Consider the following 25,885-nt stretch of genomic DNA (forward strand, 5'->3'; position numbering starts at 1 on the left):
ACATGCTAAAAATTTGCTAATTCTTGCTAGCAACATGCTAATTTGTATTGAAAACATTTGAAGTTATGCTAGAAATATACTAAGTAATGGAGATTTATAAAACCACATCAACGTCAAACTTTCCGCATCAAGTTATTTTGTTAGCATCGTTAATGTACTAGCATTACCTCATAAATTCTTACACATTAGTTTTTGAGTGAAATATTAAATTCATTTTATCATATTGATATTGTATGTGCAGTTATTACAGTAGGCTAAATGGCTGTATCTATTGAAGAGCCTGTAAATGACGGATGAGTAATCAGCTCGTCACAGATAGGCTGAATCCTGTGATGGCTGCAGGCAGTCAGACTGACTTTGTCGCATCTCCTCGCAAGCTGTCTTTGGCTCTCATCCTTGAGCTGTTATAAATAGAGGCTGGAGAGCTGTTGCGGAATTTTCAATTTCCAGTTTGGTGGATGTGCGTGGATTCTAGGCCTACCTGGAGGCATCTTGCTAGCAACATGCCTTTTATGCATCAAGCTCTCAGGCCTAATAATGTAGCTGCCACCTGTGGAGTGCAGTGTTAGATAGGTGCAATATGTACTGTTCAATGTTCTCCTTATGCAATTAAAAAGAGAGACAATGATAGTGTAATCGAGTTAGCTAGCCTCCACTAGCCTCATGTTGCCATGACTCCCATTTTCATTAGCATCTTCGAGCCATGGATTCCCTCAAGAATCAGTCATACAATGTAAATTATAAAAGTGTAATTATTTAGCAATTTATAATAACATCATTAATAAAATAGCATCATTACATCAGTTTTCAGTGTAACATGATGATTCAGAAATTATTTAAAATCCAAATTGAGGATGAAAGAATATAAATAAATACTAAAACACTCACCGGCCACTTTATTAGGTACACTTGTCCAACAGCTCGTTAACGCAAACTTCTAATCAGACAATCACATGGCAGCAACTCTATGCTTTTAGGCATGTAGACATGGTCAAGACGATCTGCTGCAGTTCAAACAGAGCATCAGAATGGGGAAGAAAGGTGATTTAAGTGACTTTGATCGTGGCATCGTTGCTGGTGCCTGAGTATTTCAGAAACTGCTGATGTACTGGAATTTTCACTTTACAGAGAATGGTCTGAAAAAGAGAAAATATCCAGTGCTGCGACATTCGGATGGTCAGAATTTGGCGTCAACACCATAAAAGCATGGATCAATCCTGCAACGGTTCAGGCTGGTGGTGGTGGTGTTATGGTGTGGGGGATATTTTTTTGGCACACTTTGGGCCCATTAGTTCCAATTGAGCATCGTGTCAATGCCACAGCCTACCTGAGTATTGTTGCTGATCATGTCCATCCCTTTATGACCACAGTTTACCCATCTTCTGATGGCTTCTTCCAGCAGGATAACGTGCCATGTAATAAAGTGTGAATCATCTCAGACTGGTTTCTTGAACAAAACAATGAGTTCACTGTACTCAAATGGCCTCCACAGTCACCAAACCTCAATCCAATAAAGCACCTTTGGGATGTGGTGTAATGGAAGATTCGCATCATGGATGTGCAGCTGACAAATCTGCAGCAACTACATGATGCTATCATGTCAATATGGACCAAAATCTCTGAGGAATATTTCCAGTACCTGGTTGAATATATGCCACACAGGATTAAGGCAGTTCTGAAGTCAAAAGGGAGTCCAACATGGTACTAGTAAGGTGTACCTAATAAAGTGGCCGGTGAGTGTAAGTAGTGCATTTTTGTTCTCTGTAAGGTCGTCTTATGTTATCAAGATTTGTACATGAAAAAAAAATATTTATGAAAGTCAGAGGCTATTGTCAGTTCTCTTATTACTGCCTTTGTCAAAACATAGCATTTGAATGGTCAGTAACATGTAGACTCTAAAGTAAAGCTTGTGTATTTAAAACATTTGGAAAGCAGTGTGCTCACATATTTAATTTTCGGCATGTACGCAAGACAGAATACATCCTTCATAGATTGACTGTGCTGTAAATTTCTTTTCCTGTTTTACTGAATATGGATGTTTGTTTGCACATGACCTCCAATTTACAGCCACATATGATTTTAAAGTATCAAACTAATTTAAAATTACATCTCCTAGCACGCACAGGCCATTGTTTAACATGCTTTGGAGCTCAATATACTGTAGATCTTAAATGAAACCCTTTCCTCTTTTGCTAAAATCACTTTCTGTGTTGAATTTTGAATAGAACTTTTGCTCCCAGAACCCTACTGTTTGCTATTATATTTATTTATACTTTATGTGAAGAGGGGTTGTGTCTTTCGTTAAACTGAAGGGCATTCCTCTTTATCTGTTATGTTTTATCCAGTGTCACGCTCTGTGACTCAATCAAGGTTTTCAGTCAACAAGCGAGGAGTCTTGTGAATGACATCCTGAAATATTTATTGAATGATTGATACATCCGCAAGCTTCCAGTCTGAGGAGACTAAAGGGTCAGCGATGGCGAGAGAAGAAAAACGATTTTTATTTCTCGCAGCTACACCAAGGAACACTGTTACTATTTATATCAAATGTGCTTGTGTAACATAGTTGTTTAATGCATCCTACACTCTTTAAAAAGGTTCTTTAATTGCATCAATGGTTCCATAAAAAACTTTGAATATCCATTGGATATTCAGTTTCTTGATATTAACAGTGTCTGCGGGCTCTTAAAAAGTCTTAAATGCTAATGCAAGGTATTACATTTACATTTAGTCATTTAGCAGACGCTTTTATCCAAAGCGACTTACAAATGAGAACAAGGAAGCAATTTACACAACTATAAGAGCAGCAGTGAATAAGTGCTATAGGCAAGTTTCAGGTGTGTAAAGTCTAAGAAGCAAAGCATTAGTAATGTAATTTTTTTTTTTTTTTTTGAGAGAGAGAGAGAGAGAGAGCACAGTTAGTGGTATAGCCAGAGAGGCAGTTGCCGATTAGGAAGGAAAGTGGAGACTAAATAGTTGAGTTTTTAGTCATTTCTTGAAGACAGCAAGTAACTGCCATTCTGATGTAGTTAGGGAGTTCATTCCACCAACTGGGCAGATTGAATGTGAGAGTTCGGTAAAGTGATTTCTTCACTCTTAGGGATGGAACCACGAGGCGACGTTCATTCACAGAATGCAAGTTTCTGGAGGGCACATATATCTGCAGAAGTGAGAGCAGATAAGATGGAGCAAAGCCAGAGGTCGCTTTGTAAGCAAACATCAGAGCTTTGAATTTGATGCGGGCAGCAACTGGCAGCCAGTGCAAACGGGTGAGTAGCGGAGTGACATGTGCTCTTTTGGGTTCATCAAAGACCACTCGTGCTGCTGCGTTCTGAAGCAGCTGAAGAGGTTTGATAGAGTTAGCTGGAAGCCCGGCTAATAGAGAGTTGCAATAGTCCAGTTTGGAGAGAACAAGAGCTTGAACAATGAGTTGAGCTGCATGTTAATGATTAACATGTAATGTAAGCATTAGTTAAGCCTTTTATTTTATTTTTGTTTATTTATTTTATTGGTTTCAAAAACAGTAACAATAAGTTGCTGAAACTTAGAACATTAGGAAAAACTGAGATGTTGTTATAATCTGCATAATACATTTTAAAGAAGAGAAAAAAATAAAACTTATAGATTTAAATAAAGTAAATAAAAAAATTATAAGGTTACACATTGAAAGCCATATTTTTAATTTATTTATTTTTAATTAGTTGAGCTTATATGGGACTGTCAGTGTCAGGTGAACGAACAACTTTAATTTGAAGACATGCCAGAAAAGGTGAGCAGTGCTAATCATAGATAAAACACCAGGTAAACAATGAAGGATTATTTTCTCTTTCTTAGTAGCATTGCATTGTATAGTAGTGTTCTAGTTATGACTTGTAGTAGTGTGGTCAACGTTTGGGCTAGTTGTAGATGTGTTTGGAAGCATCTCGTAACATTTTAATGTTATTTTGGCAAATTGAACGAAATGACTCGAAAAAAGAACCGTTCATCTCCATGAACGATACTCAAAGGTCCGAGTCAGTAAAACGATCTGAACTTCCCATCACTATTAAATGAAATGTTCCTGAATGGAAGTGAAATTACATGCAACATCAAATTATTTGCTAAAACATGTAAAATGGAATCATGGAAGGAACTTTCAAAAAGTAACTCATGTAAACCCCTTAATCGAATTATTGTCTTAATCAGATTAAGACATATAATTCAATTACTGATGTCCATGTAAACGTAGTCACTCTTGGATTACTTTGACGTTCCTTCTATTTGGATTTTGGCCCATGAACAAAATAGTTCCTTGTAAGGGTGTATTCATACTTGTAGATTGGTTATCTTGGTTCATTTTGGTTTAGAGATACCCTGGTTCTCTGAACACACCGTAAGAGTAAAACTAAAGATACTAAAAACAACACAGTCCCCTGTAAACCCTATGAAGGAGTTTACACGCTCTCTTCTAGCAGCATTTGTCTCAGAAGAAAAGGAACTGAACAGCATAATTAACCTCCCACACTGGGGCACATGTGGGGACGGCAAAGGAAAATTATAGTGATTGTGAGCCTAATGCGCAGGGACTGGGACCCCTACTGTATTGTACTGTCGTGTGCTGCTTCTTCATAGAGAAACAGATTGTGAACGTGTGCCAGCTTCTGTTATGGCTTTATGATGTTGCCTTAAAATGATACGCATGGATTGTGTGAGCAGATATAAGCCTGGCTATTCTGTGCTTTAATGCAGTTTGACAGGCAGAAACGTAGTTGACATCTGATGTGAGATATCACAGTTGGTTTGCAGTGCAAGTGTGTGTGGTTTGGGGGTCCTCATGTCATTCACTTTAATTAGGGTGCTACTAACACCCAAGGCTCTGTTAGTCACTTGGATTCTGAGTAGTGTTCATTCAAGTGTGCAGACTGAAAGTGTAGCGAGGGTTGGGTGGCAGAGCACAATATATCGCAGTGTGCGTCTCTGCAAGTCACATTTGTGTAGTCATTGTTTATTATTTGCATGCGTTTTAAAGGCATTTTAAAAGAGATTAAAGCATTTGAGTGCAAAAAAAGTATATTTGTAACTTTTTTTTGAGGAATTATTGTACTGAATTAATACATTGAAGATTATACAGTGTTATTTTACATTTCATTATTCAATTTCTATACCTGAGTACTATTTGACTCTGGTAAAAAAAAAAAAAGTAACATTTGTCTGATAATAGCGCAATGACAATATGCTAAGTATGAAATATGGTGTTGTTTCTTTGAAAAATGTTGTGTTTTGATACATATGTTGTTTAACTTTTCTGAAATATTTTTTCTATGAAGCTAGAAGGCCCTTTTTTGACTAATTTAAAAAATTAATTGTGTTTATGCATTGAGATTTGCGGGGATTTTAAGTAGTGTTGAGTCAAGTAATTCAATTACATAATGAGTAATTAAATTACCTTTCTAATGTAGTAATTAGAAAAGGACTTTAAATACAATTGTATTAATGCAATTAGTAATTAATTACATCTTTTTTTGTTTTAAGTTTCTTATACCCAACTGATTATAACATGTGTACTCCATTCTGGAAAATGATGTCCATTCTTCCTGGTTTACAGTTTTAATAAATATTCAGCAGTAAATGTACTAATTTAGGTATGATAAATCAACATTTCGTAGGCTCGATTACGTTTATAATTGTGCGTTGTAATTTGTGTTCATGCTATTTTTTTAAGTCATATTCATTCATTCATTCATTTTCTTTCGGCTTAGTCCCTTTATTCATCAGGGGTCGCCACAGCGGAATGAACTGCCAACTTATCCAGCATACGTTTTTACACAGCAGATGCCCTTCCAGCTGCAACCCAGTACTTGGAAACATCCATACACACTCATTCACACACATACACTACGGCAAATTTAGTTAATTCAATTCCCCCAAAGCGCATGTCTTTGGACTGTACACTTGGAGGAAACCCAGGCGAACACGGGGAGAACATGCAAACTCCACACAGAAATGCCAACTAACCCAGCCGGGACTCGAACCAGCGACCTTCTTGCTGTAAGGCAACAGTGCTAACCACTGAGCCACCGTGTCACCTTTTTAAGTCATATTATTTTATATATTATTTTTAATAAATTCTTTACCTTTTATACATCACTGTTTCCATTGTCCTAAGAACGTTTGAGATGCTGGTTCTATGAAGCCTCTCCCTCAGAAGTGCACAATGGGCTCTGATTGGTCACCTGGCCCACTGTGTCTTATTGGCTAAAATATTGAAGATATTTTACATAGTCTTATTCGACTTGCTCCAAAATCTAAATAAAAGCCTCTCCTAAACTGTGCAAGCTAGTGATGTACAGTATTTTCTTGCACCAGTCAGCCAGCAGTGTTGGAGATGAATGGAGAATTGACACCAATCTCCTCCTCGAGTCGAAGGGACTGAGAGACAAAGACAGAATGTTATTTTCCATTTCCCAAATTCGTTCTTTAATTCCTTGTTGTCTATTGTAAGCTTTCTGTTGTTTTTTTTTTAGGGGAGGGGTAGTACTGTAAGTGTATTGTTTGTACAACAGCCGTGGGAATACTGTGAAAAGTGATTTATTTTCCCCTCAACTTGGAAAGCCCCTTACAAAAGATAAACTGAAAGGGTTCTGTCCCGGTTCCTCTCTACAACATCCAAACATTTCATAGGGTCTGTATCTGAGGTCAATAAATATAAATAACTGTCTTAGTTGTACTGACATCACTATTTATTTGTTGATTAATGTCCAGTAATAGCAAGCTTTTCGTTATATTACCAAAGTAATGGAGTCCATTTCCTTCAATTTAATAATGATTTGGAGGGTAATGATTCAAAGATGAAATCGATGCATCTCTAATTCTTTTATTACAGTTTTTTACAACCGCTATGACAGTTTTTTCAGTACATTTAACAAATTTCCTAAACTCTTAATGCACCAACACACCTACTTAAAACACACAGCTGGCAAAACGGTTAATTTCATGCTCAAAATCATACATTGTAAACTAAACCCCAAAACTAATGTTCAAAATACAATAATAAACTAATACAATACACCATGTCTAACAAAACACTGCAAACATGTTTCAAAATCAATTAATTATTCAAAATACTAACACAAGTTCTCTTGTGAAGAGAGGAACATTTAGTCAATCATAACACATTGACCAAAAAAAAAAACCACTAATATCAGCTGAAATTGCAGAAACTGCATTATTTTATGTGTCAGGTCTGCCCTTATATTTGAAGCCTCTCTACATTTTTGTTTTGTTGGGTTTAGTAAATGCAGGCATTTTGTTTCTTTGCTGCAGAAATTCAATACAAAAAATGAATGACCGTATCAGAGTAGCTTTATAAAATGTACAGTTTAGGTAAAAATAAAATAAAACGTACAGACACAGAATAACTGCAGTACAGACTTTATTTGCAAAAAGACATACAAGATATACAAACAGAAAAAGCACCGCAATTATAATAATTAAAAAAAAAAAAAAAGTTATCTTCTGCATTTGGCCACATGTTCTCATCCACATCACACTTGATATATTCTCTGGCAAGGCATGGGAAGAAGATGTTGACTTTGACTTTAACCTATATAAGTTATGTTTAGAACATGATGTAATCTGTTCTGACATACAGTGTGAAAGCATTTGTAAATTTGACTGTAAAATTACATTGTTTTGGTCTTGGTTGAGCTTGTGTGTAAAAGAAGTTCAAGCATTTTAAATCATTATCTATTAAGTATTTACTCTGCATTAGTAGACGTTAGTAAACAGCTAAAAATACAGCTATAAATGCAGTGTTCTTGACTTATACGCACATTTGTTAATGAACATTATTTCATTACCAAATTAAGTATCGCATTATTTACAAACCAGTTAATTAAGAATAATTTGTGCTATTTTAAGATCATTCAGAATGCATAAGTAAATGATTAATAAACTATTCAAGTCAACATTTGTATATTTTATTAATCTGGCATATATTAATAGTTATTTGTATGTAAATAAATGTTTCATTAACTTAACTTTAACCAGTTTTGTTACCTAATCTAAAGGGAGGACTATTTATGCTTTGTAAATCCCAATTAAAGGCTCAGTTATATTCTGAAGGAAAAATAAGTAAACGATTTTATTCATTTCTATTCATTTGAAGATACACAAATGAAGCTGTATCAAATGAAAAACAAATTCTTGCAACCTTTTAAAATTTATCATACAGTTTAAACATTGCTAAATAACATTGAAATGTTGTATCATAATATAGTGTTAAACTATTATATTGTTATTGTTTTATCTAATTAAAATTTTTAGATAACATTGCAAACATTTATTGTTAATTTGATACAAAGGCTTTAATGGATGGCAAAACTGGATGGCTTTGAGTTAATAAAGCATTTATAAACATACATGATAACCATTACTATGTGCCTGAATAATAAAATATGTAAAGGCTGATTTGAGTAGTTTATTAATCATTTACTAACTCAATTTTTTTTTTGATCTAAGAATTTTTCAATATTTGGACTAGAAACGAGGCAATGCAAAGTAAGAAAAGCATTTTATGCATTGTTATTACTTTACCTGAATGTGTTGGACTCTCTAGAAAACTGCCAAATAGAGCTATTTATCTTGTGAAACTGCATTCATATAGCAATATTTATCGCAAAAAAATAAAACGTCGCAATAAATTTTTCCAATACCGTGCAGCCCTAGTCTTTGCTATGTGCATCTAAAACTAAGTGAAAACTCTAATGGAGGACAGCTGCTTTTCACGCAGGGCTGTCTATGCTAATGAGGGAGATATCATCACTAATGGGCTGGACTTTCCCCCTCTGATGCCATTGTACAAAGGAAGAATGTCCATCAAAATCTTCTGCAGACTCTTTTTATCAAGTGTGATTTTATAAAAAATAGAATTAATACATTTTTAGCATTAGAGGCTGGATATATTCACACATTGCTGACACACAACTGTCTAAACCTCTTAGAAAAGTGATTTTTGCATAATAAGTCCCCTTTAAGAGGCAATGTCACAATTTCCCCTTAACTGCTTAGTTCTTGCATTTACTTAACACCTTCAGACCCGAATTATGTTCCTGAAGTTTCTAAGTTCCTAACATTCTGAAAAATGTAAAAGGATGTTTTCACCGTTCTTGAGGCTTTTATAAATGAGACCAAATTATAATAATAAAAAAATGTGTATATTTCAATCTCCATATTTCAATGGATATCAGGTCAGAACAGTTGTACTTCCCATGCATTATACCAACATAAAATACAAAAAAATCTGGTATAATCTTGAAATTTGTTTTCAAAATCATAAACATTAACATTGTGACATTTTTACTTTAATTTTGAGGTTTTTATTGTATAGATTGCACATTGTTTTTTTTTTTAAAATCATCTTCCTCATCACTCCACATAATGTCCACATCTGAGATATTTCCATCTGCTATATGCCCAAGAACTTCAAGATCTGTATATTCTGCATATGAAATTGTTTCAGCAATAAATTAGTACATCAATAAAGTCTTTTTTTATATAAAAAAAAAGGTTCAATCAGCAATACTGGAGATTTAATTACAGTAACAGATCTTGAACCCATTGTCCATCCTACTGGACAGACATATTTAAAAGTATCCTGATCTAAAGCTTGCAATGTTACTAAAGATTTTAAACTTTAATTAGTGAGTGCAATCCCTTTTTTCTTACATACAATCTATGAAATATTGGCAAACATATCAATAAATCTAAATAAAAACATTGTACATGTGGCTTACGTCTGGAGTGAAGTGATGCCATGCTGCTTTTCAGTGTAGTGGATTTTTTTTTCAAATTACAGCGTGCCGAGCCTTACTGCCATTTGACTGAATGACAGTCGTCCACTCTCATGGACTACAGGCTTTAATTAGATGAAATGCTCGGGAACCACAAAAAACATAGGCTGACATGTGATGCCCATTGTAATGAACACAGAGTCCAAACTATGATTATTGTGTGAATACATAAAATTCACATAAAAATGTATATTTGGGTCGGCACCAATAGCCTAGTGGTTAAGTGCACCGACATATGGTGCTCATGGCAATGTGAGTTTGATTCCCGGTTCGAGGTCTTTTGCCGACCCTTCCCCTCTCTCTGCTCCCAATACTTTCCTGTCTGCAACCTCTACTGTCCTTTCCAAATAAAGGTGAAAAACCCCTAAAAAATTATTATATATAAAAAAATGTATATTTGTCATCATTTTCTCCCCCTCAAGTCACTCTAAAACTTGTATGACTTACTCTTTTGTCAAACACAAAAAGGTTTTAGTTGTCCACTTGCTAATGCTTTTTCGCCATGTGGTTCCATAAAAACGTTTGACATTCATGGAAGCTTTCCATCACGTTGAAAGTGAAAAAAGTAGGTCCTAGTCCTAGGTTTTTCTGATTCTGGCAGGTCCTGTCCTAGTTCCACTCTGCAACAGCTGAATACTTCATTGCGCCTGCATCCAGGGTCAAAAAAGAGCATTTCTCACTCATTTGTTTTGTGGGCTGTATGCTAATGTTTAGCTGCTGTCCTCCTCATTAAAATCTATTATTGTGATAACACTAATGAGATGCTAAACTGCGCTTGGCAGCAGTCCTGCCTGCATGCTCACACTCCTTCAGTGTAAATTATGCTTATCGGCCTTACAAATATGGAAAAGCTATTCATAACCTAATTGCCCTGGATCGAAGGGAATATGAGAAATGTTTCTGACAAGAGGTGTCTTGGTGAGTTGCAGTACTATGTTAGATAATTCAAAGTTCCTAAGACTTCCAAACTGAGATTTTTCATCAGACTGACCCTGCAGATCTTCAATAACACAACAATACAATACATTTCAAAGTAGAATTTGAAGCACTTCTTTAAATGGCTATTGCTCAAATTAAATACATGCCTTTCAAGTAAAAATGAAGCTAAATTAAATATTGAATAAATATTTTAAAATGTCACTATTTCTTATTCTGAATCAGTGCTAAGGCTATAACACACTCTTTCCTCTCCATATGCACCAGACACTTTCTTATAAACACTCCACGTGAATAAAACTGCAATACCGAGTGCGCTTCAGACAGGTAAGTGGGCTTGACAAACCGCCTGTAGGACACACTCACTTTCCTCTTCCTCTCTGCATCTTTACCACAAACACTTCCTACAAACATGATGCCTCAATGAAAAAAACCATATTTTGGGACTGCTAAGACTATATGTTTATGTAAATACATACATTATGAAATTCTGAAACGTCAAATACAAGTGCTTTACTTTGAAAGACATAATAAAGTTTCCATTTTTGAATTTTAAATATTGTAATTGATTAATTTACTTCTATTTATATATAAATGAACACTTTATATACAGTAAAACAGTATAATAACAAATATGAAGGTCTTCTATTTTAAAATAATAATCATTTTGTTTTTATGCACTGAAGTCCAGGCATTAACGAATTACAATGTATCAAAAAAGACAGTATCCTTGTGAATGCCAATTCATGTTAAATGTTGACACTAATTTTGCATAAAATAACATTTTCTTTTCTTGTTCCACATTTTTTAAAGATTGACAGATCTTTTTCATACAACAACAATTTTTATTAAATATGGTAAGAAAAAAGAACCATTTTGTCAATGTCATATTTTTTTGGAATTGATTTATTTTTTAAAAAAAGTATTGATTTGGATTTATACAATACATCATCTGAAAGCTGAATAAATACATTTTAAGTTGATGTATGTCTTGTTAGAATATGACAATATTCAGCCACGATATAACTATTACAAAATCTGAAATCTGAGGTTTAAAAAATCTAAATATTGAGAAAATCACCTTTAAATTTGTATATATGAATTGCTTAGCACTGTACACTACTAATCAAAATTAGAGTGATCTATTTAAAGCAGGAAATTTACAAAATATCCATGAAATATGATCTTTATTAATATACTAGTGCTTTTTCACATAAAAGAAAAATTGATAACTTGAACATATCACGTATGTCTGCTAAATTAGAGTGTAAACAAAGACCTAAATCTAAATTGTTTCTCACTGATAATCTTTTCACCACAATTCCAACATTGATTTCAGCACAGACCACAGATGTACAAAAAGCTACATGCATTTCTGACACAGACCGCTATTAAAATCACCATGCTCATTTATATTCTAGCTCAGCTGTTAATATTTGATGCCATAATTATGTCTCGGACCAGTTTAATTCACAACATGATGAATGAAATCATTCGGTTTTATTTAAGCTGAGATCAGGACTGAGGTCATACTGTGTTGCACACATTATCCACAGAAGAGCATGATGCTGACGGCAGGTCTCTGTTTTTGGGGCAGGTACATTCGTCTCGGCCTTCACGGTTCTGTGTGGCGCAAGGACAGATTTGCCCGACAGGCACATGTGCTGCGTCTTCTGGCTCAACATCGCAGCCGCCTTCATTCAGATCGTCACTGCCATAGTCATGGTGGGCTGGATCATGAGCATATTTTGGGGAATGGATATGGTCATTCTCGCAAGTGAGTATTGTGAAATAATGTCATTAGAATTAATGTTGCATTTGAAGAGTTCAGATGCAAAAACCTCTAAATGCCATCTGAAATGTTCTAACTCAGTAGTTTCACTTTTATGTCAAAGAATAAGTTATTTTCATACAAGGTGAAATTATTCAACATAAAGGATGGAAATTTGAGATTTCAATGGAAATTTCAAATGGCACTTAGGTTTTTTGCATCTGAACTATTTATTTGATTATTTTGATGAAAACAGCATTGCCCCCCTCCCCAATCCCAAAATTGCCATCTTGCTATTATATTTACTTTAGTTCCAAACCCATATTGCATTATTTCCATTGAACACAAAATATGGACCACTTTGAGACTTTTAAATAAAAATATTATTAGTTTTTATTTATTGAGTATTATTTATCTGTATTTACTGTATTTGTGATAGCAACATCTAAATACTGTAACTGCCGCTGTTGTGGAGGGGAGGGTTGTGTTAAAAGGAAGTAAAAATGTGTAAAGTGATGGTACTGTTATATTATTGAAGAAAAAAAAATTAATCACAATATATATATATATATATATATATATATATATATATATATATATATATATATATATATATATATATATAATGTGTATGTATGTATGTTTTGTTGTTTACTGGATTTTGATAGCCATGCCAAAAAGCAAATGATAAAGTAAATCTTAATATTAAGGCGGTGTTGCAGTGGGTGACACTGTCTCCTCGCAGCAAGAAGGTCGCTGGTTCGAGCTTCGGCTGGGTCAGTTGCCATTTCTGTGTGGAGTTTGCATGCTCTTCCCATGTTCGCGTGGGTTTCCTCCGGGTGCTCCGGTTTCTCCCACAAGTCCAAAGACATGCGCTATAGGTGAATTGGGTAAGCTAAATTGTCCGTAGTGTATGTGTGTAAATGAGAGTGTATGGGTGTTTCCCAGTGATGGGTTGCAGCTGGATGGGCATCCACTGCATAAAACATGCTCTATACGTTGGTGGTTCATTCCGCTGTGGCAACCCCTGATTAATAAAGGGACTAAGCTGAAAGAAATTGAATGAATGAATGAATAAATCATATTAAAATGCATAAAGTTAAATCACATTTATTTGTGTTTTGAAAAGTAAAAGCTCTTACATGCAGTGCTCAGCATATATGGTACACCTCATGTTGAAAATGAATATTTTTATCCATTTCTCACTGAATATCGGTGTTATATATTGGTGCATTTGAACAAAACAGATTTATTAAACGGATATATTTATTACAATTATATTTTAGTCACAGATATGCAAAATATTGCAAAAAAAAAATACAACCTACAAAATTTCAATCAAATTGTATATATTTTTTGTTTCTCTTTATTTTTTTTTTTTGTTATTTTTGAAAATGTTATTAATATTAATTAATATTTTTCCCTAACATAAATTTGGGCTACTTATTTTTTAACCATTATTGTAACCATAAGTAATTTTGTTAGACAAGCTCCAGATTTGACTTCAGTACTGACTAAACTAATGTATATGCAAAAATATAATATTGTAAAGCTTCCTATAGAACATAATAATTTAAATGAGAGATTTGTGAGGGGTGTACTCATATATGCTGAGCACTGTAGATCTGTTTATTATGATCTCTGGGAAAACTCGAACATTCATTTAAAATGATAGTTCATGCAAGTAATAATTCAAAAATTAAAGATCTGTCTTTATATAATCATCCTCAAATCATTCTAAAATCAGCTTAATTTTTATGTCAACCACGAAAGAGAATTTTGGGAAAAACCTTTTGTTGTCTATACACTATTTAAAAATAATGGCGTTTGTAACTTCATAAAGAACACATGACATTTATGGAAGCTTGAAAGCTAAGGAAAAAAAGTTTCTTTAGATTTTAAAATGTTCTTCAAGCTAAAAACAAACTAGATTTATTTTTTAAGATTGTACAATGAAAGTCAGCGGTGTCAAGTGTTGTTTTGGAATTAATTGCCTTTAGCCCTTTTTTCCCTCTTGCATTTTCAGTGATCTGATCACAAGTGGTTATTCAAGATGCTTTATCATTTTTACTTGATATTAAAGGGATAGTTCACCCAAAAATGAAAATTTGTTCTATTTGTTACAAACCTGTTTGAGTTTCTTTATTATGTTTAACACAAATGAAGATATACCGCGGAATGTTTTCTTTAGCCTTCGACTTCCATAGTATTTTTAAATATATTTTTCCTCAGAACATCTTTTTTGTGTGTTCAACAGAAGAAAGAAATTCTTAAAAGTTTAAAACCACTTGAGTTTGAATAAATGAAGAGGAAGTTTTCATTTTGGGGCGAACTATGCCTTTAACGGCAAGGAAACCCTTATAAATATAAATATTCACATTCAATAAGATTCTCCCTGTGTCCACGTGGGTTTCCTCCAGGTGCTCTGGTTTCCCCCACAGTCCAAAATCATGCGCTATAGGTGAATTGGATGAACTAAATTTGCTGTACTGTATGAGTGTATGTGGATGTGAGAGTGTATGGGTGTTTCCCAGTACTGGGTTGTGGCTTGAAGGGCATCCGCTGCGAAAAACATATGCCGGAATAATTGTTCATTCCATTGTGGTGACCCCTGATAAATAAGGGACTAAGCTGAAGGAAATTAATGAATGACATTCAAATAGACAGTAAGTGATTATTAATGCATTTGACCACACAAGGATTTACAGTACAAATGCAGTCTAACCAACTGTGTTTTCCACTTCCTCTGGAAGAAATCAAAAGTGGGCAATTTCAAAACCTTTTAGACTTTACTCTTGTATTTAGCAACATCCACTTGTGTTCAGATTGATGGAAGCATACATTTCTTATTACCAAGTGTTATATGGACAAAAACAGTTCAAACTAAATATCTTTGGTGCTCAGCAGAAGAACGTCAGGCACACTGGGTTTAAAAACAACATGAGTAAATGACAACAGATTTGCCATGTTTTTCTGAACTGCCCCTTTGACTTGCGTAGTAAGTGTAAGAGAAGATGACAGGATTTCAGCAGTCTGTGGGCCACAGTCAGTCGGCTCGGTTCATGTACAACCTCACGTCTTTCTCGCTTCTTTTGAATATCATCTCCGCCTTGCGGGGCTGTAGAAGGTGCCAGAATGCTTTGAACAATGACTATTAGAGCGGTCTGTTGGTAGGAGTGGATCTGAACGCTGCAGTAATTGTTCTGTGTAGGCGGATGAAACAACTTGCAGAACTTTAGCACGTTTTCCCCATCTATTGTTGACTGTTATTAAACATTTAAACCCATTTGATTTGAACTATTGAACATTTAATTTGGTTGATTTGGTTTTATTGTTGTTGAATTTTCTGATCTGACATTGATTTGATTTTCCAAGCCTTTTGGGGGCAATTTCTAATCCGTTATTCATTTATTTATTTTTCTTTTTGACCCCCTTTTTGGATTGAAAGTCTCTGAAGGTAGGTGAATCTAATGTTGGACTTTTGTCATAACTAATACTCAGACCTGTCTCAAAAAAAACCCAAACACTTTTAATATTCCAGAATAGCCCACAAGCATTGGCCACATACATACTGCAAATACACTGAAAAAATATGTTTTGTTTTAAACAATGTTGTTTGCCTCAAGATCAGCTAGGAGTCTAAGGACTTTTACACACATTACTGGTCAAAAGTTTGTGGCCAGTTTTTTTTTTCATGTTTTTTAAAGAAAATTATTCTGTTCATCAAGGCAGCATTTATTAAATGTAAATAAATTGTTAAACTGTTAAATATTTATTAATATTTTTAAATAACTGCTTTCTTATTGTATGTAGTTTTAAATGAAATTATTACTTCAGTCATCATCACTTTTATTACAATTACCATTATTATTAATAATAATAATAATAATAATAATAATAATAATAATAATAATAATAATAATAATAATAATAATAATAATAATAATAATAATAATTAATATTAGAGTGATTTTTGAATGATCATGTGACTGGACTAATGAAGCTAAAAATCCATCATTAAAATCACTAGAATATATTATTAAATTAAATTATAAACTACTTTTGAAAAATTATTTTATAGTGTAATAACATTTCACAATTTTACAGTTTGTATTTTACCCTGAGCAGCATAAGCTTATTTTAAAACATTTAAAAATCATACTGACCCCAAACTTTTGACCGGTAGTGTACATTTAATAGAAGCACAACTAACCTCATACAATGTGGATATATAAAAATATTTTTATTATTGAATTTAATACATATTTTTTATTTTTAACATATGGTTTACAGCTCATCTAACAAATATAAATAGCATTACTGTTAAATCTGTAATCACTGATTTAAATAAAATATTTAAAAAACTAAATAAAAGGTTGAAAATCAGAATCAGAAACTGGATCAATATGCAGCCCTATAACTAATCTCAAATATTTACATTTTTAACTCTTTTAATTTCTTGTTCACATACACTACAGGTCAAAAGTTTGGGGTCAGTGGGATTTTAAATGTTTTAAAATAAGCGTATCCTGTTCACCAAGGCTGCATTTATTTAATTAAAAATACAGTACAAATTGTAAAATACTTTATTCCATTGATTTTAATGATGAATTTTCAGCTTCATTACTCCAATCTTCAGAGTCACATGATCCTTCAGAAATATTCATTATTATTATTATTTTTAATAAAAGCAATAATGACTGCAGTAATAATTTCGTTTGAAACTACGTACAACACGTAATAAATAAATACTTATTAAATAAGCATTTAACAATTGTTTTCACATTTAATAAATGAACAGATGAACATAATAATTTTAAAATTATTAAAATTAATAACAAAAAAACTGACCCCAAACGTTTGACTGGTAGTGTACATCAATCAGTTTTAACAAAATTATTTTGTTATTAAATAAAATATTATACATGAATTTTATTAATATATATATAAATTATTTATATATTATTAATATTATAATTTTTATATTGACTTTTTTATGTAGGATTTATTCTTATATTCCATTATTTACACTTTTGTACTGACTCTCCTGTTTTCCTGGATCTTAGTTATGTCTATATATTAATTTCTACTCAAAAATGATTCATATAAATTATATATATATATGTAAATTAAGTACAGTTCCAAAATTTTATTTCATTAAATGGGATCAGGGTAGGGCCAAACTGGAGCGCTCACTATGATCCCCCAGGCTCTGCAATGGATGGGCAAATTTCTGCATTTGAACATGTTATAACGCAAGGCTTTAAGTAGGCTGTGAGTCATTACTCCATTCCCATTCTAAATCGCATTATAAATACTGGAAGATAGAGCAAGAACCTGTGATATGTAAGTGCACAGATAAGAATGCAGCTCCAGCTCAACTATAAAATCAGGCATTTTCTAAAAGACGTATGTGAAAAGCAAAGTGATTCACTCCCCCAGACGAATGATTGATGTATCAAATGCCAATAAACGTTGTTGGCAATGGTTGGCTGTGGCTGGTTTTGAAATATTTAGGCATACACTGTAAAAACTGTACGCAAATAAGCTGTTTTCTGTATTTTGTTTCCATGTTTTTGTTTTTTAATGAATTGCATTATGAGATCTTAATCTTTCTTCTGACAAATTTTAACCAAAAACATTGGAAAAATGACTTTTTTTTACATTTTTATAGTCATATGGTATTCTGTCTGGGTTGATGTTGTATATTACAGTACATTTCAAATTGAACCAAAAAACAAACAATTACAATTTGCTTAAGATTGGCAATGAACATTTAGGAAAATGTGTCAATCAGCAGAACCTGGGAGAAAAAATCATTAAATGGTTAAAAAAATGTTGCATGAACTCGTTTGAAAAACAAAACAATACAATGTTGGATTTATTTGTTCACTAACAAAATAAAATATGGCCAAAAAAATAATAACTTTTATATATTTTTCCCAAATTCTGCATTCTGTATTCTGACCACTGATTGTATGCATTTTAAATAGAGGTTTGGGATCTGTTTTAATGTGCCTATGTCTAGCTAAAATAATATACAGAACTGGGGCGTTTCGATTTCTTGTCATTATTTTATCACTTATAAACTAATATGTACAGTTAATTTAATGAATAAAATTGGCATTAGTATTAAATCTGTAATTGCTTAATTAAATTAAAAAAAAACTAATCAAGAATTTATTAAAAATAAAAACAAAATAAGAGCTTGCAAATCAGGAATTAAAACAGAATTAATACCCAGCTTTATTAATAATAACATGTCAAATATGTAAACTTTTTAACAGAATTTATCATATTGCACCTTGCTTCTAAATATGATTGTCAGAAATTTGCAGTGTGTATTTGACCAATTTGAAATAGCACACACATAAAAGCACTCTAAATACAATATAAAACATGTCAATTTCCTAAATAGCATAACACAATGATATATTTGATACAGGTCTGCCATCTTCACAGTTTGGTCACTCATTTCAGCCCATTATCACTACGCATGCTGTAAGCTCGGCTTCTCCCATTCTGTTTATTCTGATCTATCTCGGATAATGTGCCTCCCACCACCTGCCATCTGCCAGTCTCCTCTCAGCCTGTTTGATCCACTTTTTGTCCATTAAATGCCAGTAGAAGCACAGCACTCATTAGAAAAGACGCTCCGCAAAAGTGAGACTTCACAGAGAGTCTGCTACGATGCACCGCTATAACTCCTTCAAAGTGCAGACCCACGCTGAGCCCTTTAAAAACACAGCACAGCAGACTTGCCTTTGTGCTACAGCAGCCTTGGCCGTTTAAAGTAATAGTTCATGCTAAAAACCTATTCATTTGCACCTGCATGATTTCCAGTGGAATCTGTAAGGTTGTTTTTGAATATTATTGTGGTCATAGGATGTAATGAGCAATAGGGCTAATATAATGACATTTAATGACATACAGTGCTCAGCATAAATGAGTACACCCCATTTTGAAAATTAAAATTATTATCCATTTATCAGTGAATATAGATAATATATTTTGGTGCATATAAACAACAGATTTATTGAACAGATATATTTATTAAAATAATATTTTAGTCACCAAACATCTTTACACATAGAAAGATAATACAATTAAATTCAATTAAAAATTTACAAACCACAAACTTTTATATATTTTTTTTGTTTCTCTTGATGTTTGCTCTTTTAAAAAAATCTTTATTTAATATTTTTCCTGGCATATACATTCGGGCTACTAATTTTTGGACTGTTATTGCAAGTTTTTTAGTTTGATTAGCTCCAGACTTGGATTAATCTAATGTATATGCACAAATATAATATTGTAAAGCATCCTATAAAAATAGTAATTTAAATGAGAGCTTTATGTGGGGTGTACTCGTATATGCTGAGCCCTGTATATAATACATGTAGTTTAAATCTGAAGGCATAACAGAAGTTTAAAGTCTTGTAATTTTAGCTTCACTGCAAAAATATAGATTTGTTTTAAGCACTGTGTGCTTGCTTCTTGTTGTAAATTTAAAATGATAAAGTGTCTTATGTTTCAAATTCAGCTATAGATACAAATTCAGCTATCAGACACAGATATATTTGTGTAAAACTAGATTATTTTTAGATTTTTAAAAAATAATCTAAACGAATTTCTCCACCTTAAATGTCAGTATATTATCAATATTATCATATATGACATGCCTATATATCAGTATATTCCTTTATTCCTCCTTTATACAGTACATCTGCCATAAAGTGTGCCGCACGGATTACTAAATGGCTTGCATGTAAAAAGAATTGGCTTGTCGTTTCATGCTTGGATCTTGATCTATTGAAAGCTTTAATGCACTGAGTCATCTGCATTTAAACATGTTATAATGCAAAGCTTTAAGGAGGCTGTGAGTCATTACTCCATTCCCATTCTAAATCGCATTATAAATACTGGAAGATAGAGCAAGAACCTGTGATATGTAAGTGCACAGATAAGAATGCAGCTCCAGCTCAACTATAAAATCAGGCATTTTCTAAAAGACGTATGTGAAAAGCAAAGTGATTCACTCCCCCAGACGAATGATTGACGTATCAAATGCCATTAAGCGTTGTTGGCAATGGTTGGCTGTGGCTGGTTATGAAATATTTAGGCATACACTGTAAAAACTATACGCAAATAAGCTGTTTTCTGTATTTTGTTTCCATGTTTTTGTTTTTTAATGAATTGCATTATGAGATCTTAATCTTTCTTCTGACAAATTTTAACCAAAAACATTGGAAAAATGACTTTTTTTAACATTTTTATAGTCATATGATATTTTGTCTGGGTTGATGTTGTATATTACAGTACAGAAACCTTGCCAGTACATTTTCTGTTATTTTACACATTTATCTCCTTATGTTTTACTTATACATTATAATATATTTTAGAGTACTAAAATGTTAATAAAAGTCACTTTGTTAAACTGTAGAGTTCAATTTTTAACATCACAAGTTGACAGAGCAGAGATCAAGCTCCCACAATGCAAGTCACAACCGTGAATAAACAGAAAACACAAAATGAACAGATATTTTTTACAGTGTATAATGAGATTGGTTTTATTCAAGACTTTATGTAGCCAAGACAAAACATGTAAGTTAAAAAAATGCATTTCGCCATTCGGTTTATACAGTGTTTTATACATTTAATGTGCATGTAGCAAGTGTGGCCAAAGTCTCTTTAAGGCAAGTCATTTCACACAGCAGCCATCTTTGAAACACCTCTCAGGCAGTATGCTTGGGCATTCGGTCTGAATGGGGAAACATCAAATTCTCCAAAACTGCTTGCCCTCAAGCTTAATATTCAATTTCATATTAGGAATCACAAATAAAATTAAACAACGGTCTCTTTAGTTTCATTTCTAAACGTCCAAAATCTGCAGAAACTCACATCTGGTCTATACCTGTACTAGCAGACGGGCGGTAAAATCTAGATCAGATACGCGGCCAGCCAGAAGTGCGATATGCGCATCAATATAGCAGTAATTTTTATGACTATAACAATAATAATATTTGTACAGTAATGTGAGGGTTGGATTTAGGGTTGGGGTGGGGGTAGGCATTAAAAAATACAATTTATGGGGTAATTTAATAGATAAATAATACTCTGTACAACTACTGTTTTTACAGTACTGTGACAGTTGGGTTTAGGGTTGGGGTAGGGGTAGACGTTAATAAAATATATTAAATAAGGAATTTAATAAATTAAAGAAATAATTCTCATTAACTTCCTGCCGCAACCATATCCGATCTAGCAACAACCAAGGCTATAGCGATTGATGATTGGCTCCTGTACTAGAAGGTGGACATTATTCACTTAATAGCGATTGATGATTGGCTCCTGTACTAGAAGGTTGACATTATTCACCATATACCGATTGATGATTGGCTCCTGTACTAGAAGACGGACTTTATTCGCTATATATCGATCGATGATTGCCACCTGTACAAGTAGGCGGGGCTGTATTCATCATATTGACCAATACACTTTTCCTCATTCAGAAAGATACGAGTGGCATGGCTCGTGTATTAAATGATCTTTGATGTGGCGGGCCGAGAGCCATGGGAACAAAGTGAGGTCAGTGCTTGAGTGATAATGAGAAGTACCTGTTTCATGCACCAGACTCGAGTTCCATGGAGGAGCGCTGGATGATAAAAGGATGAGAGACAGCACTGGAAGACGAGGACCAGGCCAGGACACTTTGTTTCATTTTTGCTTTCAGTGTGTCGGAAGTCTCTGTTAGGAGCTGCCGGTGTCCTGACATTTTATCCTTCCCATCAGATTATGCTACCAACACTGTATTCAAATGGTTCTGAGGGTTGGGGTTAGGGATTAGGTAGGTTAGGGCAGGAGTTTTCAAACTTGTAGGACACACGCCCCCAACCCATGCATGTGCAAACATCATTCACATATTACTTGCTGCATTTAAAGTGCATAGCATTGATTAGATTAGATTAGATTAGATTAGATTAGATTTATTGTCATCACACATGTACAAGTAAAAGGCAACGAAATGCAGGACAAGGCGACGAAATGCATTGAAACATAAATATACAGCTTACCTGATTCAGTGTGATAGCTGAGCCTGTTTCTGTGAGGACAACATGCTAATCTGTGGTTGGATTCCTGACACGACTAACCATAAATCATCTTCCACTGTCAATAAGCGTGAGCCATAGCATATTTGCTTTTGACGTACATACATACAGAAAATGCTGCTTCGCAAAGCCAAGTTCACAGAGCCCTGGCGTTGTGGTTGAGTCGAACATTGAGTATGTTTACATGTGCAACAATACTTTATTACGATTAAGACAATACTCGGATTAAGAGTCTACCATGTAAACAGCGATTTTTGATTACCTTAATCCGCCGAAAGTCATAATTGAACTAAACAGAAATGGAATTAAGACATGGAGTATGCATATATTAGGGACATTATTGAAGTAAACACCGCAATCAAACTATTACCGTCATGTAGGACTTTTCGCCGCATTTTGAGACAAGATCCACACACGCAGCTGTCAGTAAAGGGCCACACACACATACACACATGCATTACGAAATGCAGAGGTTTTCTTTTTCTTTCCATTCGGCTTTCCATTAAAGCAACACTCTTCCACCAGTCTTTACTTTATATTCGCGTCTAATACCCCAGTTTGTCAAGGGGCAGTGAATGAAATGTTCATGAGTGAAAGTGAAACTTTAAACTAACTGCAGTAAAGTCGAAAAATTAAAGAATAAAATCCCAAAATTACATGAGCCTCTGCAGGAAACATGAATAGCCTGGTGAAGCAACATTCAAAAAGCACTTCACGTAACACCTTAATTATATTATGGTCTTATTAAGGTAAATAATAAATGTCCATGTAAACATAGTCAGTATGTCTTCGAAATAAGTGAAAGATCCAGATGGACATCCTGCTGATTTGATTCAGAAGGGCACTTTTTTGTCAGATGGCTCACCGGTTTGACTTTCATTCATTCACCGTCATTAGTTTTAAAAAGCACCTGGTCCATTTTATTGGTATATATTTTATTGGAACGCATTAACTCTACACGTGCCTGATAGTTAGCTGTGGAGCTAACGTTAATCAGATTCCCTCTAGTGAACGCATAAAAATCGTCATCATAATTTACTCGAGTGCACGCCTCAATGTCTTGCGCCCCCTTAATAGGTGCTGTTTGAAAACCCCTGGATTAGGGTGATATTACAGCTTCATATCATACTACTCCATATTAAAATTTACACTGGTAGCAAAATCTGATGGGTAGCATATTGAGTTATCAAAATGTGCTACGTTCTGTTTGAATGGGAGGTAGGAAAATCTGACAAGATGGGACAAATCAACAGAGCACCAGTCTCACTTTGTTCCCACGGCTCTCGGCCCAGCTGCACTTACTACAGTGTAATATACATTTAATGAGCATTATTATTAAGAATAACCTTGTAATGCATTGTACATTGTGTCTACGTAGACACAATTTGTTAGCATAAGTAAATTTGAACTCCCACCTTTTCTTTTTGTGATATCTGCTACTCTTGTTATCTCAGGCTACAGGGAGCAGGCCGTCCCTCAGCAGCTCTGATTCCTGTCCTCCAGACCTAATGTTGAATGTGCACCTTTCTCCAGTGCTGTCTGTCTGTCTGTCTGTCTGGGGCTTTGAGATGGAGCCCGCGAGGCCTGGAGATTCAGAGGTCAATTACATGCCGATTCTCAACCCAACTCCTTCTAGTCCTGTCAGGTACTACATTCAGAAGACCTGACTGTCGAGGGTCAGCAGAAAAATACAAACATTCTGTTAATATCACAAAAAAATGCCAATGTTTTTGTGCCGAACACATTCTTTGTGTCAGGGAAAATTCAGTAGTCTTAATGTATGTATTATATTGACAGATATACAGTATGAGTATTTTCAGTTTGTAAAAAAATACATTTGTAAACAAGCTTCGAGGTGAATGAAGTAGCTGAAAGAATCTTAAAGGAAAAGTTCACCCTATAAAGAACACTACCTGTCTTCATTTACTCACACTTCATGTACAATACATTTTGGGTGGACTGTCCCTTTAATATTTTGCATCACACTAAACACTATAAATACATATCGCCAACTTGGAATTATAAGGTTTGTCAAAATTGAGTTATTCACATATTCAGACAACATATTTACTATATGTGATGTTTTTAAGTTATGTACAATTAAATTTTTTTTTAAAACTAATAGGTTATTTGATTTATAAAAACTCTAACTTGGTTTTGTAAAGTTCTTTTTGTAGCCAATCAGTGCTTTGAATGCAATTAAGAGGACCAATCAAGATCACACCAGAGGCCAAGATGAGTATTTTTACAATCATGTTTAAAGTCATGCCATTAGCAGACGGAGAGTATCATGGTGTGGTGTTTAAAAAAAGGAAAATACTATATGTAAAATATGAGCCTGTTGATGTGATGATTTAGACACTTCATCTGACTTAATGTCAGAAAATGTGTTATATTTTGATTTAGTTCAAATTATTTAAATATTTTAAATGTGATATTTTGTTTTGTTATATTACTTTTTCAGTCTGTTTTCTTGCTGCTTTTTAAAGTCTTTAATAACATTTATAACATTAATTTTTAAAGGTTTTTAACTGATGGGTCCTAATTACATCTCTCTCTCTCTCTCTCTCTCTCTCTCTCTCTCTCTCTCTCTCTCTCTCTCTCTCTCTCTCTCTCTCTCTCTCTCTCTCTCTCTCTCTCTCTCTCTCTCTCTCTATATATATATATATATATATATATATATATATATATATATATATAATATATATATATACATACATACATACATGCATACATACATGCATACATGCATGCATACATACATACATACATACATACATACATACATGCATACATGCATGCATGCATGCATACATATATATATATATATACATATAGGCATGTTTTGAGTCAATCTGATATCTAAATGGAAATTATACACTGTAAATTTTGCCAGTAATACTGTAAGCATTGCCAGTAATACTGTAAAATACTGTCAAATTAACAGGTGCACTGTATTTACAATTAGTAATTACTATTGTGGTGTAAAACTACTGCAGAGTTGTAATTGTTAATTTACAGTGTGCTCTGCTGTAGTTTTACAGCACAATTGTAATTGTAAATTTACAGTACGCTGGTAAATTTTGCCAGTAATACCGTAAACCTTGCCATTAATACTGTAAAATTTACAAGCACACTGTAAATTAATGATTACAATTGTGCTTTAGTTTTACACCACAATTGTAATTGTTAATTTACCGTGTTTTTGAAAATTTTACAGTATTACTGGCAACCAAAAT

The 25,885-nt window shown here is 33.8% G+C and overlaps 1 protein-coding gene across 1 annotated transcript in view; it reads left to right on the plus strand.

Moving 5' to 3' along the window:
• stum (stum, mechanosensory transduction mediator homolog) overlaps positions 1 to 24,313 on the plus strand; it is a 39,531-nt gene extending 15,218 nt beyond the window's left edge. The window contains exons 2-3 of the mRNA XM_056480620.1: positions 12,364 to 12,552; positions 24,108 to 24,313. Coding sequence (XP_056336595.1) covers positions 12,364 to 12,552; positions 24,108 to 24,313 — 395 coding nt within the window. The remainder of the gene's footprint in view (positions 1 to 12,363; positions 12,553 to 24,107) is intronic.
• The last annotated feature ends 1,572 nt before the right edge of the window (positions 24,314 to 25,885 follow it).

This window comes from Danio aesculapii, chromosome 20 (assembly GCF_903798145.1).
Source record: "Danio aesculapii chromosome 20, fDanAes4.1, whole genome shotgun sequence".
In the NCBI taxonomy this organism is placed as follows: Eukaryota; Metazoa; Chordata; class Actinopteri; order Cypriniformes; family Danionidae; genus Danio; species Danio aesculapii.